Genomic DNA, 14,282 nt, shown 5'->3' on the forward strand with positions numbered 1-14,282 from the left:
TTGTATTTCCTCATGGAAAAAGTGCTAAAAATCCCCACTTGGAGAACATTTGGCTGGGTTTGACTATTTTTGAAGGATTAGGTGAATTCCTGTATGTCATAAGGTTTGAAGAAGCCTCAAATCTGCCTGAAGATGAACAAAAGAGAAAGGTGTAAAGCATGATGTGCTACACTTACTCTGTAGTACCTGGGTGAAGGGGAGACCTTCCCAGCATGGAAGGATCTCTGTGTAATTCATAAAAGTGGGTCACAGCTTTCTCCTCTTTCTGTGGCTGTGAGCCAGGGCATAGCCTGGTCCCAAAGCCACGCCAGGGTAGCAGGACTGGAGCTTGTGCCCAAATAACCTCAAGCTGCTGTTTTTTAACAGATCAGCTCCACAATTTACGCACAGTGTGTGCGTGTTTAGACCTTTTAAGTGTCACTGAGTGCTAGCAATGATAACCTACCTGTAAAACATCAACCGAAATGGTATCAAATATGTCTATTTTAAGGAATGCCCTCTGTGTTCCCATGTCTCAGATCTGCATGTGACCTCTGCTTTGCAGCCCTCACTGTCACACAACAGTGGCAATGTCCAATCCAAGTGTAAGAACTGTGGACTGTCTCACATCGTGCCAGCTTTTGATCCTTTTATTTAATGATACATATCTAATTTTTTATTATCTATAAACTCAGTTCTAAATTTTGTTAGATTATTTTGAAGTCAAGATGGTATGTGACATATCAGTTGAAGAAAAAGATTTGCAGATAAATTCTGAATTACCTTAAACCCTTCCAGTTTGATTCAGTTCATATTCCTTCAATAACAGATTTCTTTATAGATTCTGAAAAGTTCAGGGCCAGGAATATTTGGTGAATATCAAATTAGCCTTCTCCAACAGCCAATAAATTAAGTGCTGAAATTGTCTTTACTCTGCACATTTACATTTTACTTTTCTTAAGTAAAAGTTATACCACATTTTATATCAAAGCTAGTACATGGAGAGGAAGTGTTAAGAAGAAGGAGCCATTGGATTAGTTGTTCAAATTTCAATTTTTCATAGGCCAATGAAGTAGTGAAGGAGCGTTTCTGCTGCTTTTGTCCATCTCAGCCACAAGATTTTCCAAAGTGCTTTTGACGAGCAGTCTCAATAGCATGAGTTGCTATTGTGTCTGAAGTGCACTAGAAATGGTCACAGCCCAGTAAATACCAGCAAAAACCTTTGTAAATTAGGCAATTGCTGTTAACACAGAGATGGAAGGAGGGACAATATCTAACAAAGGCAAATCCATGTTTTGATTTGGTAAAGCACCAGTCTAAAATGGCTCAGTGCCAAGGGAACAGTTACAGGTCCACAAGCGAAATAGAAAGTACATCTTTGGAGGTGTAGAAGTTAGTTTATTCTGAAAGTCTAAAGGAATTTCATCTCTTGCAATGCCATTCTTTTTTATGGTAGCGTTCTTCCACCACTACACCTTTAGGAATAAATGACTCCCATGACCTCTAGTTCTGGTGTTACATTCCCCTGAACAGGCAGTTCCTGGTGCCCTCCCATGGAGTGGGGCACAGAGGACCACAGGCACTCCCAACAATCTGTAATGAATCCCCTCAGCACCTATAACTGCCTTTAAGGATTTACTCATCTTAGAAGACAGAAAAAGCACCAGGTATGCTTGTTGTATTTCTGGCTGTAAAGCATTTTTAGAGAGAATAGCTGGTAGGAGCCTTGACTGGTGAGGCATAAAGACCTGGACCACAAGATGGATCAGCCCAAGGAGCTGGAATTCTCTCCCTGACTCTGAACTAATGCTGAGTGCCTGGGGAGACAAGCATGGAGCTGCCTGTCAATACTGCCCAAGCTCCAGCAATTTGCCATCTGCAATGCCAGAGGTGACATCTCTGTGTTTAATAGCCCACAATGGATTTCTCCTCAGAATTTATCTTGCTGTCTTTTGACCACTGGAGATTTTTTTGTCAAGCTGTTACAACTGCCTGGTAGAAAATCTTTTTAAATGGGAGATGTGTATTTCGTGTCCTGTGTTGTGAGAAGAACATTTGTGCTAGTGCAAAATGGGAACTTGTGTGGAGGTTTGAGCATTTATTGTGTCCTTGTGAGGAAGATATTTCTGCTGGGGCCGTATGGAAGAGTGTGGATGACTGCATGTCAAGGAAGGAAATAAGGGCTATATGAGATGCTGACTGAAAAAATGAACTTGGATTTATCATTTTTCCATCTCTATTTACCTTTCTGATGAATTTTCTACTCATATTGGATGAAAACATTTCCATGGCCCACCTACAATCAGTGTTTTTTCTCTTATTTTTCTTTTCTTGTGGTTTTTTTTTTTTTTTTTTTTTTTTTTTTTTGTGCTTCAGTAGTGCATTGCAGCATTGGGATTATAAACACAGCAGGGGAATGTTTTAAACCCCCCAAATGGGGATTTGCAATGTAAGCCTGGTGGAAACATTCCTACTGAAATTGGGTTACATTAACCTTTACAAAGCATGGACTTGTGTTGTGGACATTGCTCGTTTAATAGTCCAAGTCAACTGCTGCTTGACTGGTTACTGGTAAAAATTCAGGAGTTTTCTGCAACATTCCAGGGTGACATTTATCCCTTGATAAATGTTGTTATGGCTTGTCATCTCCTTCATCTCTTGGGTGATCAAAATCAATCTGATGCAGGATTTTAGGTGACCCAGGAGTCATGCAGGAGAACTTCAGGCAGAAGGATAAAATGTCTGTAGCAGAATGGGCAAAGACCTCCATATGAAAATTTCCCTGGACAAGAGTGGGAGCAGAGCCTGAAAAAACACACTGCAAAGGAAGAATAAGTTAATATGTACAAGGAAAAGTGATCCTGACAAATAATTTATCAACATCCACAGGGAGCTGAGACATGCCAGCATTCCAAGCACAGCAGATGGAGAGTTTGCCCTGGATTTGTTCCTGGGCAAGTGAAGGGCCACCCCTGTTTAAGAGGAGTTAATGTGAGATACACCAGCCCTTGGGGCTAACAGGTGGGTGTTCCAAGTGAGAGTGGAGCCTCTGACCTCAAACTTTGGTCTCAGCTGCATCTGGGGTGGGGGATGCAGGTCAGCAGATGCTTTAAAGGAGAGCAGGTGGCACCCAGTGGGGCCAGCAGCCAGAATTCCCGAGGGATGGGAGTGGGAGCAGCACCTGCCTCGGCCGGACCAGAAGAAGGCCATGGGACAGTGGTCAGTTGTTGCCTTTTATCTTATTTTCTTGCCAGAGTTGGGATTTAATGCTTGAGATGGTGTTTCTTGTTTGGACTCAGATGTTTATTAATTCTTATCTATGTTACAGTCTCACAAACTCTAAGTTCTACAGCACTAGCAGCTAACAAATTAAAAATGGAGCCGTGTCTCTTTCTCTACAAGGCCTTTTAAGGATAAACTGTCCAATTAAGAAATTACACCTAAATTATATTTTACTTTTAACCCAATAACCAACCACCTGTGGCCCGCAATGTGGACTTTTCTATCTAACTACAAAATACCACCCAGGCCCATGGAGAAGAAGGTTAAAAAGAAGGACTTAGCCTCAGCCCTAAAACCTCCATTTTGCTTTATAAATATATATATTACTATATTCTAAAACCTTAAACTCTAAATTTTCCACCCTGTGATATTTACACACTTCTATTCAAACTACACACCCATAATCCCACTTCTATCACTGAATTTTTTTTGGAGCCTTCTCCATGGCCTCAGGTCAAATGCAGTTTGGAGGTCAGTGCCTGTCAGCACAGAAAGTCTAAAATTCTCAGTGACCAGGGTTTCAATAGTCAATGAGTGCTTATGTGTGGTGAGATACTTGGGTTGAGAGAATCTTGGTCCCATGGAGTCCTTGGATCAGCAGGTGAAGCTTTTGTTAGAGTCAGGTTCGATTTTTCATGGTGCTCTCATTTAGCAAAAAAACCCCACCCAAACTCTCCAAAAACCAGCCAAATAAAACAAGTGGTGTAGAAAAATAATTGTACAATCCAAGAGTAGTTCCCAGTGGATCTGATACAGAATGAAGATTTTGAGTGTATGTGTTGGTTCCAAAAGACAGCAGTTCAATAAATCAAGGAAAGAAGATGGTAAATGTCAACTGGTTCACATGTAAAGGGCCTTGATTGTACAAGAGAGCTGGAATTCCTTTATTTCCAAGTTGTTGTTAGTAGACTCGGAGAGATCCCTGAAAAGGATTGAAGAATCGTGGAAAAAAGATCCAGAATTCCTGTCTAAAGAATAAGTCTAAGCAAACTAACAGGAATTAAGCAGGAAGCCTACAGGGAGTGGTAAATGGAGAAATGAGACATCCAGACTTTTTAACTTCACCAAAAGCAAATAGGGGTAAAATGAGAGAGCTGACAAGTAAATTTGTGCCAGACAGAGACAACTCTTGCTTTAAAATCACAAAGCTGTGGTTGAGAGGGTGGTGACAGGAGGGGTAATGCTTGGGGGAGAATGGCCCTGGGCCCTCCTTAGTGCTGATGTCTCACTAACCACAGAGAGTACCACAGGAGAAATGAGGGGAGAGTGGGACTGTATCACATCACTGTCTGCTGATTGCTCAGGCTATTAAACCTTCTAAAAATAATCCCAAATTTCATAATCCCAAATTGGATCCCCCTAAATCTTCCTCTGGAAGCCTTGTTTTACAGTTGGAAAGTACGAGTCAGCTGGTGTGATTTTTATTTTTGACTGTACCCTACATTTTTCATTTAACTTTGGTTTCCCTTTTTGGTTTTCTGTATTAATTTGCCTTGATATAGAAGAGCTGGACAATGCTCTGATACCATAATCTGATTTTATGCTAATGTCTTCTCAATCATTAAACAAGAAATCCAATTAAATGCACAAATATATTCATCCTGTAAGACTTCTGAAGATGGTGTATAATTAGTCATAGTTTTAGAATTGGTGGTAATAAAAAATAGCCTTTCTTTTTAATCCCATGTATGAAGTACAGGATCAACCTTTTCAAAAGACTAGAAAAAAAAAATTGAATTTGAGGGGCCTGAGAATTTTGCATATCCTAAATTTGGGTAGCAAATATAATGTTAAATAATATCAAATATAATGTTAAACAAGTCCTTACTCTAAGCACCCCTTAAACAGTCTTATTTTACCTAATTTCAGAACCATTAGTATATGTCAATATTTTTGGGAGCTTGGTGTTCTCCATAATATTCAAATGGCTTAAACTGGGTAGAATAACCATAAATGAAAGAAGCATTGCAATGAAATGCAATTTGATGAATAATAAGATCTCTTAAACATCAACAGACAGGCATTCCAACATCGCCACTATTACTTTTTAACTTGAGTTTTCCTTTTAAAATCTTACCCTACAGTAATGAAGTGGAGTTAATGTAATTCTAAAAGAAAATGATTTCTCTTTATGGAAAGGCTTAGATGATGGGGAATAACAGACTCTGCATCAGAATGTTCCATATACTGTAGATACCTGTAAGGGAAAAATAATGTTTCATGAATATCTATCAGACCACTTTATTACCTAAATTCAGAGCAAGAGAATCTTTGCAAGTACAATCTTGCTTGATCCTGAAATGAGAACATAGCATCCCTCATAGTGTAACGGGGCATTTTCCTTATTATTTATCATTTCATTGTAAAAGACTTAGTTGGTCATCTCTTGATATAGCAAAGAAATCTCAGGAAACCCAACAACTTGCTATCCTGGACATAATCCAGATAGAAAATAGAGTTCTTAAGACTGGATTTATTAAATATTAACATTCTGGGCAAATAATTTTTTCAGTTACAGTCAAGTTTCTCTCATGCTCCAGTGAAATCCTTGGAAAAGGGTTTGAGGTGGATGATCTTTAAAATCCATTCAAACCCAAACCATTCTGTTATTCTGTGTAAATGGCAGTGAATCCTCTTGTGGGTCTCAGTGGATCAAAGCTTGGAGCCACCTCTGGGACAATCTCTGCCCTGTTGGATTGGATCTGACCATCACTCCTCACTCACAGAGGCTGGGAGAGGATGGAGCAGGTGTGTGGGGATCCTCTTCCAATGTAACCTCTCACCCTTTGAGGGCCTCCAGAACCAGCAGTGATGCCTTTAGAGCACTGGACATGGGCTTACATAAATTTCCTTCAATTAAAAATAAATCGAGATGAATGGTCTTGGTCTCTAGAAAAAAAAAATGACAGTGAAGAAAGGCTACGACAAGAACAAAAATCAACAATTATCTTTCAAGACAGGCTTGAAAGTGTTCAATGGAGGTCTGACTATTTTGCAAAGGGATTCCAAAACTCATCCCTGATGTATCTGAAAGAGTCACAGAAAGGACATGTATGTTTCACTTATTTTTCTTTTTATCCTCATTTCATTTTAATGACCAGGGAAAATGGGAAGAATGCAAATGAGTGAATGCCCTCTTTGATCTGTGTTGTTCCTGAGCATAATCTGGTAACCTGGCAGGCATCAGGCACGAGTGGAATTGCTGCCCATAAGCAGGAGGGAACTTCAGCCCCTTTGCAAGCAGTTTCTCAGTTTGGTTGTTGGTTTGAGGGAAGCAACAGCCAGGAGAGCCCTCTCCCCCTGCAGAACAGGGGAGCTGAGCCCACTGTGGGGCTCTTCACCTGCTGCTCACATCATGGGGATTCTTCTTTTAACCAGGAATAACCTGAAATCATAAGGACTTCCATGCACAATGAAGGATTCACTCTAAAAAAGCTACAACCACAGAACTGGGTTCTCTCTAGAGAGACTGGGACAGGAGTAACCTGCAGAAACCATCTCCCAAGGTGGGACACAGAGCCACAGGCTGGATGTGGCAGAGAACACAAAGTGGAGGCACTGACTTCATCTGGGACTGAGGAGGCCATAGGAGTATTTTGAGGGTAAGTATTTAAAATACAGGTGGAAAAGCTGGACAGGGTTATTGGAGAGGGAAAGATGATCTTGGCTGTGTTAGAATTGAACAATATAACTGTTAAAAGGCAGCAAAAAGATTAAGGCTTCAGGAGTAAGTGATTCTCTGTGCCTCAAAATTATTTTAATTTGCTTTAGAATGATGCCTGACCACATGTTTTGAACATTCTGTACCAACACATCTCTTCTCTGCTCTGCAGGACACCAGGCAGCAGGGCTTGCTCTGGGATCTGCTCTGACCATGTCTCCTCCAGTGCTTTCAGACCTGGGCTATGTCCCCCCCGACGGTGGATGGGGCTGGGCTGTGGTGTTTGGAGCCTCCATCTCAATTGGGTTTGCATTCACCTTCCCTAAAGCTTTCACAATCTACTTTAAAGAGATCCAGGCTGTTTTCAGCGTCTCCTACAGCCAGATTGCCTGGACAACATCCATCATGTGTGCTACCACCTATGGAGGAGGTAAGTGAAGCAAGGCTGTATCTCCCTTTGGAAAGAGAAGATCTGATCTCTGCACCAAAAGGGGAGGATGTATTTCTTTCAGAAAGTTCCTGGCAAGTGCTAGCTCTGAGTCTGGCTTTCTGTTTTCTGATGATGTATGTTGGCAAAGCTGAGAAAACCTGTAGTGCTGAGTTTTTTATTGCCAACACATATGAAGTCATCAATTATTATTTCATCAGAAATCTTGCTATGCGTGGGCGAGTGGATGCTTGGAATTATTTGAGTCTGGGCAGTTATTTCATTATATTTATTCTTTTGTTCTGCTCCTATTCGTCTTTCCTTTTGAAACAAAAATGTGTCACTTGTACTAGTGATTGCAGAGAAGCCACTGAAACTCAAACCCCAAGTTTTGCTGACGTACAGACATGGAATATGTGCACATATATCTTGAGACAGCATCAAAATATGTTTTTCCCTAAATCTGTTGCTAAATTCTGCCTCAAATAAGTAAGGGATGATGTTTTAGACTTTTTTCTGCATAATCTTTCTAAAATAACAGACAAATTCACCAGATTATTCAAATTAAAATGTTCACTGGGTACTTGTACCTTGGCTGCAAAAGTATCTCTCTATCAATCGTCGTCACTGTTGTGGGAAGGTATCTACTGTCCTCATAATGAAATCATCAAATGGATGTTCCCTGAGGAATGTCTCCAGGTTATCAGTCTGCCACTTTGGTCTGAGTAGCTGGTTAATCTTGCTGTTAATGGTTAGTAGAGATCATCAAGTTTAGGCTGCTGGTGCCTGTGAGGTGCAGCTGCTGGCAGTAATTCCTGGGCTCTTAGCAGATCCTGGCGGTTCTTAGCTGGTTTTGCAAGGGTGAAAGGTAACAGGATTAACACTTAAGAACACAAGAACAGCCATCCAAGTGTGAGTAGCCTCACACCTACCCAAACCTGTATTCCTCCTAAAATAAGTCACTGACACTCTTTGGAGGAGACTATTACAAAAAACGTTGTAGATGGAGAGGTGTTCTTGGCACCCTCTTGCCTTCAGGACAGGATGGTTTGGAGGCTTCCTGGGTCACTCATTGCAAAGATCAGGGGTACACCCTGTGTACAGAAGGCTCACACTCCTGTGGACTTTAGGAACTGGTTTTACATGGCAAAGAAAAAAAAAGGAGCTGGTGTGGGATGGATTAAGGTGAAAGGACATGACCAGGGAGTGTGAGGGATGAGCTGCTTGCAGAAAGAGCCGTTTCAGGTCTGGCTGGAGTGGATCAGACTGTCAATGAGCCCAGATTCCCTGGGCTCTTTGGGCTGTGCCCTCTGCTGCAGATGGACAGAAGGGTTCATTTCCAGGGGGAATAAATCAGCAGCTCTACTGAACACTGATTTCCCTTAAAACAAAGGCTGTGTATCCTCTGGCTGCTGCTTGGCTCTGGTGCTTTTGTGCCAGGAGCTGAGAAGGGCTGACAGAGTCAGAGAGAGAGAATGAAGAGAGATCCAGTTAGAGGGTTCATTTCCTTGGGGTGGCTGTTCAGGGCCCTCTGGAAGCTGGGTGCCTGAAACTGAGCACCAGACATTGTGCATGCCTCAGAGCAGTTGGGATTTCTGGCTTTTTATTCCCTGAGCAAGGGCCCTTGACATCTGGATGGAGGTAGGGGAGAGGACAGCAAGGGAACTGCTGGTTGTGGTGTTGGTTGAAGGAGAAGCCATTACAGTGTCAGACTTGTGGCTTTCATCACTGATCTTCCCATCTTTACAGACTTTCATGACACCATCTTGCTGCAGAGCTGTTATTATAAACTGCAGCTGTGTGTGCAAGGGCCTGACTTTTCCAGATGCCACTGTAACAGCAGGAGGGTGCAGCACAAGCAGGAAAATATGAGATGCTGTGAAGCAAGATGACTTTTCCTTTTCAGCATTGCATTTATATTCACTCAGACTTTGGGCCAAGAGCTCAGTGCTGGCAGGGGGGTTCTGTCCCTTTCACAAACACCTTCATTGCTCCAAGAGCACCTTTCCTCTCTGGGGGTCTGTCCCCCAGACAGTGCCTGTTGCTCCTCATCTCAGTCAGCTTTTAAACCACTGCATCATCTGAAATAGATCTTGGAAAAACCTAAATCTGAGGAAAAATCCCTGTGTACTCTTCTAGAATTAAGGAAGATCAAGTGTCTCATCTGTTTTTTCGCATGATTCATAATTCTAAACATTTCCCTGTCATGTTCTCATCTTTCAGTTTTGCTGCCAGTAACTGGTATTGACATCTCCATAGATCTGAAAGCAGCAGCATGCTAATAGTAATAGAAGAGGGAATGGCAATAATAACAGATTCAGGAGTTTCATCTTGGGGAATAAATACCTTTGAGTGCATAAGTAATTGAATACTCAGTTTGATCTTCCTTTCAGCTATAGCAGCATAAAGTCTACAGCAATTCTGTAGCATCCAGTGAAGCTGCATGCTGTGTTTGAGGAAGGAGGAAAGCACCAACAAACCCTGCCCAGAGTGGCTGAAGGAGTGCAGGGGACCCCTTCAAACCCCAGCTTTTATTTTACAGTATTCAGAAAAGCTGCAGCTATCTGTGTATAAAACAGTCGCTTAGGACAGCCTGCACTAGAGTAAATAGAAAAAAAAAAAAAAAAAATCTACCAAAAACCAAACTTCAACAAACATGGAATAGAATTTTCGGGTGAAGCTTGGGGTGCACGGAAGTCATCAGGCATCTTGCCATCACCTTTAGTGGAGCTCATCTTTCAGCTGCTGAGTTTGACCTGCTGAACTGTAGCACCAGAAGCCTGGCAACTTTTAGCCTCAAGCATTTTGGGAAAGGGGGCTTCCCCAAAGGTCTTCAGGAATGGGAAATAATGGAGTGCCCTGTAAACGTTGAGCATGCCTTACAAGGAGTTATTTCTGTGGAATTTAGGGGGCTCTTGGAAAGATCAATCTGGAAGCCTGGGATTACAGCAGGCTTGAGTAAATATCACACTTGGACTAAAAAGTCTCCTCTTTTTGTTCTTGTGGGTTAAGAGGGAATGTACAACGTCAGAAGTTCATCAAGTTCCTTAAGAACTCTCCTGTAAGACCTTGAAAGTTAATGCTAAAGCATCCTGCTTGATCTGTTGGACAATGGTCAGCCAGAAGGGCAAAGCAACACAGAGAATTCAGGCCCAGGAGCCTGGCTGAGCTTTCCCCCAGCAATCCTGGGTGTTGCATCACCCTGGGTTAAGGGCACAGGGATGTTAAACACCGCTCTCTGCACCCTGTGATGTGTGCACTCAGTTCCTCCCAGGTTTGTTTCTGTCTCTTGTTTCCATATCCCAACTTTTTACTGAATTTGAAGGGTGATGAGGAACTTCCTGGCTTTCCCCCACCCCACCAGGAGGGGCTGGTTGTGTTGCAAGGAGCTGCAGACTTGATCCTGTTGTGCTACTTCTCACCTGCTCCCTTGCAGAGCCTCTCTGGTGACAGGCACTGTGTGGTGCCAGCTGAGACTGGCTCCTGCTCAGACCATCCTTGCCCTTGAAGCAGATCAAAGGTGTCCTATATGTGCAGCAAACAGCAGCACCTGCTCCCAGAACACTGCAGTCCTAGAGAGAGAATTCTTGGGGAAACTCATGTCAAGAGGAGACCCTTGTGGAGTTACAATCACTTGTCATAATTTTATTTGTTGGGGAACCAAAACCCCACACCAAAGCCCCAGCTCCTCTTTATGATATTTTTCTGTACTTCTAATTGCCTATCCCTCCATCATCTTAACATTTGGGTGAGGTGGGGTTAATTTTTTTGGAAAACACCAGCATTATGTAATGACCAGGAGTACTATGATCTGCAAACAGTGGTGTTCCAGAGACTACTTGGAAACTGCTGTGACATCCCCCTGTCCCCAGGTCACTGACCCTCAATTCAGGCTCAGTTGATATTGTGCAGTTGCAGGTTTTTGCTGCTCTGGAGTGGGAATCACTCTTCATAGTGATCCTGCAACCTCTCTCCTTTCTCATGAGGGTTTAACAAGATCTAAAGCTTTGTGATTTGAAAATTGGTGAAGTGTTATTCAGGCAGCCTTGAGGCAGCTGATCCTTTCTCTGCCCTGTTGACACCTACTTGAGGGTTTCCTTGGGAGTAGGCTGGAAACAGCAGAGGTTTTCTGGACCCAGATGTGCTACAGCTGCTGAGGGCCATGCCTTGGAGATGGTGCTTGTGGAGGGGCCAGATGTGTCACAATTCCCCAGATTAGTTTTGGCAGTCTAAGCTGCAGATCTTTGCTCACCTGGTTTCTTTTTCACTGAAGGGAGTAAGGAAACCCTCAAAAGAATATTTCCAGCAGAAACCCCAGGCAGGCTAAGTGGGTAAGACAGACTGGGGTAAGGTGTGATACCACTCTGATTTTACTTTGGCAGCACTAAGGAATCTTTATTCATTATGTGTTTACCTTGACAAAAAAATGTATGGACTCATTTTCCTGTGGTAAAACCTCGCAGCAAGGGCAGCAAGGCTTGAGACTGGAACTGCAGAGCCACAGGGTGGGGAAGGCAGAGGTTTCTCTGCACACAGTGTCACCAGTGGAGCCCCCTTTACTTTCAGTACAAATGAAGGAGTGACCTGCTCTGCTCTGGCTAATGTGTAATTACACCTTCAACACAACCTCCTGCCCCAGCTGTTTGTTTGCCTGTCTTTGTGTGCACAAGCTTAGATGCCTCCAGGCTCTGCATTCAGCAGCGTTTGGAGAAAAACACAGCGTTTCTCCTCATTTTCAGCCATTCAGGACTTGGCATAACCAGACTTCTGCCATAAAAGTTAATAGCTAAATTCTTGATGCATCTCTGAGTACTTCAACCATGTTGGGTATTTTTTACCCTTTCTATGGGAGTAATTTTCCAAATATAACAGAGGAAGAGCCTTCTGGGATTAAAATGTAAATGAGACAAAGATGCAATAGCAAAGGAATAATTTGTTTTAATTCCCCAGTGAAAACATTCCTGTTATTAGATCTAGATTAATTGTCACCATCTTTTTACCAACAAGAATGTTTTGGTTTTAACTGCTGATTAAACTGCTGCAGAAGGGAAAAACAGAAGAAGTGATGCTACTACTTGGTTTATTCTGTTTTCTCCAGGAAACCAGCACATCCTGCAGTGATGCTTCATGCACCTAGCTGGATTGATGGCACAGACACAGGGCTGGGGCTGTCTGAGGGGTTTCCTGGCTCTGGGGAAACTTATTTCATGTCATTAATCCCTCTCCCTGTCTGCCCTTCACGCTATTAATACCGGGGTTTAGCAAAAAGCAAGTTTGACATTTCATGACTTTCTATTTTGACCTCTCCTTGACCCTCTTGTAAAACATATTACTCAGTGAGAAACAAAGCCAGGAGGCTCTGCCAGTGTCCCAGGTGGTTTTGGTGCCAGCACTGATGTCACTTGGCTCTGTGCAAGTGTCACCTCATCACCAGGTGCAGGGGCTGAGGGGCTGGTGGCTCTGCCTGCAGCAGAACATCTCCCACAGCAGCAAAGAGGCTGCATGGGAATTAAAGATTCTTTCCTTCCAAACAGCCACAGAGATGTCAGGGGATGTGGATTGACCATGTTTGACCAACACAGGTCACTTGGAACATGTTGGTTGAGTGCTGCTGCCCGTCTCCTGCTGCTCAGTGCCCCAGGGGCCACCAGCCAGAGTTAGGTTCCCTTTAATTAAAAACCCAGGCATGAAAATATAAGTGGTAAATCCCTGAATGCTGGAATCTTGTGGCTAAACACTGAGGAATGTGTTTTATCAGCTCAGTGGTGGGGAGAACACAAGGTATAAGGATAGTTCTGGGAAGGGAAGTGATGCTTTGTCCCCCAACTGGAATTTTGTGGTGGAATCTGCTTGGAGTCCAGAGCCAAGAATTTTGGTGCACTGAAATCTACTCTCAAATGTTGCTCGGTATCTGTATGGATTGATCCCTTGGAAAAAAAAAAAAAAAATAATTTTATTAGGAACATAAATAAATGGGCCTGTTTTTTAGGGACTGAGATGTCTCTCTCCTAAGACAGGTCACACAAGGCAACTGCAGGGGATGTTCTTTAGAATGGCACCAAATTTAGTATTTCTGGAGAAGGGAATTCTCATCTTCCAGTGATGGCATCACATGGATCCAGCCCTTTGATTTTGCAGAAAATTGCTGCCTATATTCTCATTCATTAGTTCAGGAGCTTAATTTTAACTGTGGTTATGGGTTGGATCTCACTGCTGCTCCATTTTATGAGCAAATGGAACATGACAATAGAGCAGTTTTAAGAAATGGGGTGTGCCATTAAAGGCCCTTTAAAGAAATGCAGAGGTACCTCTTTTGGCACTTACCAGATGCTGTTTTCAAGCAGCAGAGCTTGGTATGGATTTTATTATTTAATGTGGAAGCAATTTCTAAAGACTTTAATTGAATTGCAAAGACTCAATGAAGGAAAACTCTGTTGGAACTATAGAGTTGTAGCTCTTACCTTTGGCTGCTATAAACTGCTTTGCATAAAAGGCATTGAATAAAATTATTTCCAAATACCAAAGTGGTTCACTGAAAATAAATAGAATAGGTTTTGATTCTTGAGGGGGCCCAGGGATTTTACCCCAGCCCTGGGTTTTTTTTTTTTTTTTTTTTTTTCCAAGTCAAGAAAAAATACTGAGTTTTCCTCACTAGTCACATTTTTGGGGGGAACTTATGTGCTCCACTACATGGGTGAAGTGAAGTGAGGCCCTGGCACAGGTTGCCCAGGGAAACTGTGTCTACCCCATCTCTGGAAATGTTCCAGGTTGGATGGGGCTTAGACCAACCTGATCTGATGGAAGGTGTCCCTGCCCATGGCAGGGGATGGTCCCTGTCCTCCCAAGCCATTCTGTGGTTCTGTGATTTTAAATATTGTTCATCAAACCTCGTGCTTCAATAAGTAAATGGTGTCAATTTCATCAAAAAATCAT

At 42.6% G+C, this 14,282-nt stretch overlaps 1 protein-coding gene across 3 annotated transcripts in view; it reads left to right on the forward strand.

The window, feature by feature from the left end:
* Nucleotides 1-2,884: 2,884 nt before the first annotated feature.
* LOC310913761 (monocarboxylate transporter 2-like) overlaps nucleotides 2,885-14,282 on the forward strand; it is a 39,887-nt gene continuing 28,489 nt past the window's right edge. The window contains exons 1-3 of one of the 3 annotated variants that reach the window (XM_083869444.1): nucleotides 2,885-3,000; nucleotides 6,640-6,863; nucleotides 7,095-7,352. In XM_083869444.1, coding sequence (XP_083725570.1) covers nucleotides 7,136-7,352 — 217 coding nt within the window. In that variant the 5' untranslated portion in view covers nucleotides 2,885-3,000; nucleotides 6,640-6,863; nucleotides 7,095-7,135. The other 2 variants (XM_083869443.1, XM_083869442.1) reach the window with 2 other exon arrangements.

This window comes from Zosterops lateralis, assembly GCF_965231275.1.
Source record: "Zosterops lateralis genome assembly, chromosome: 11".
NCBI lineage: Eukaryota > Metazoa > Chordata > Aves > Passeriformes > Zosteropidae > Zosterops > Zosterops lateralis.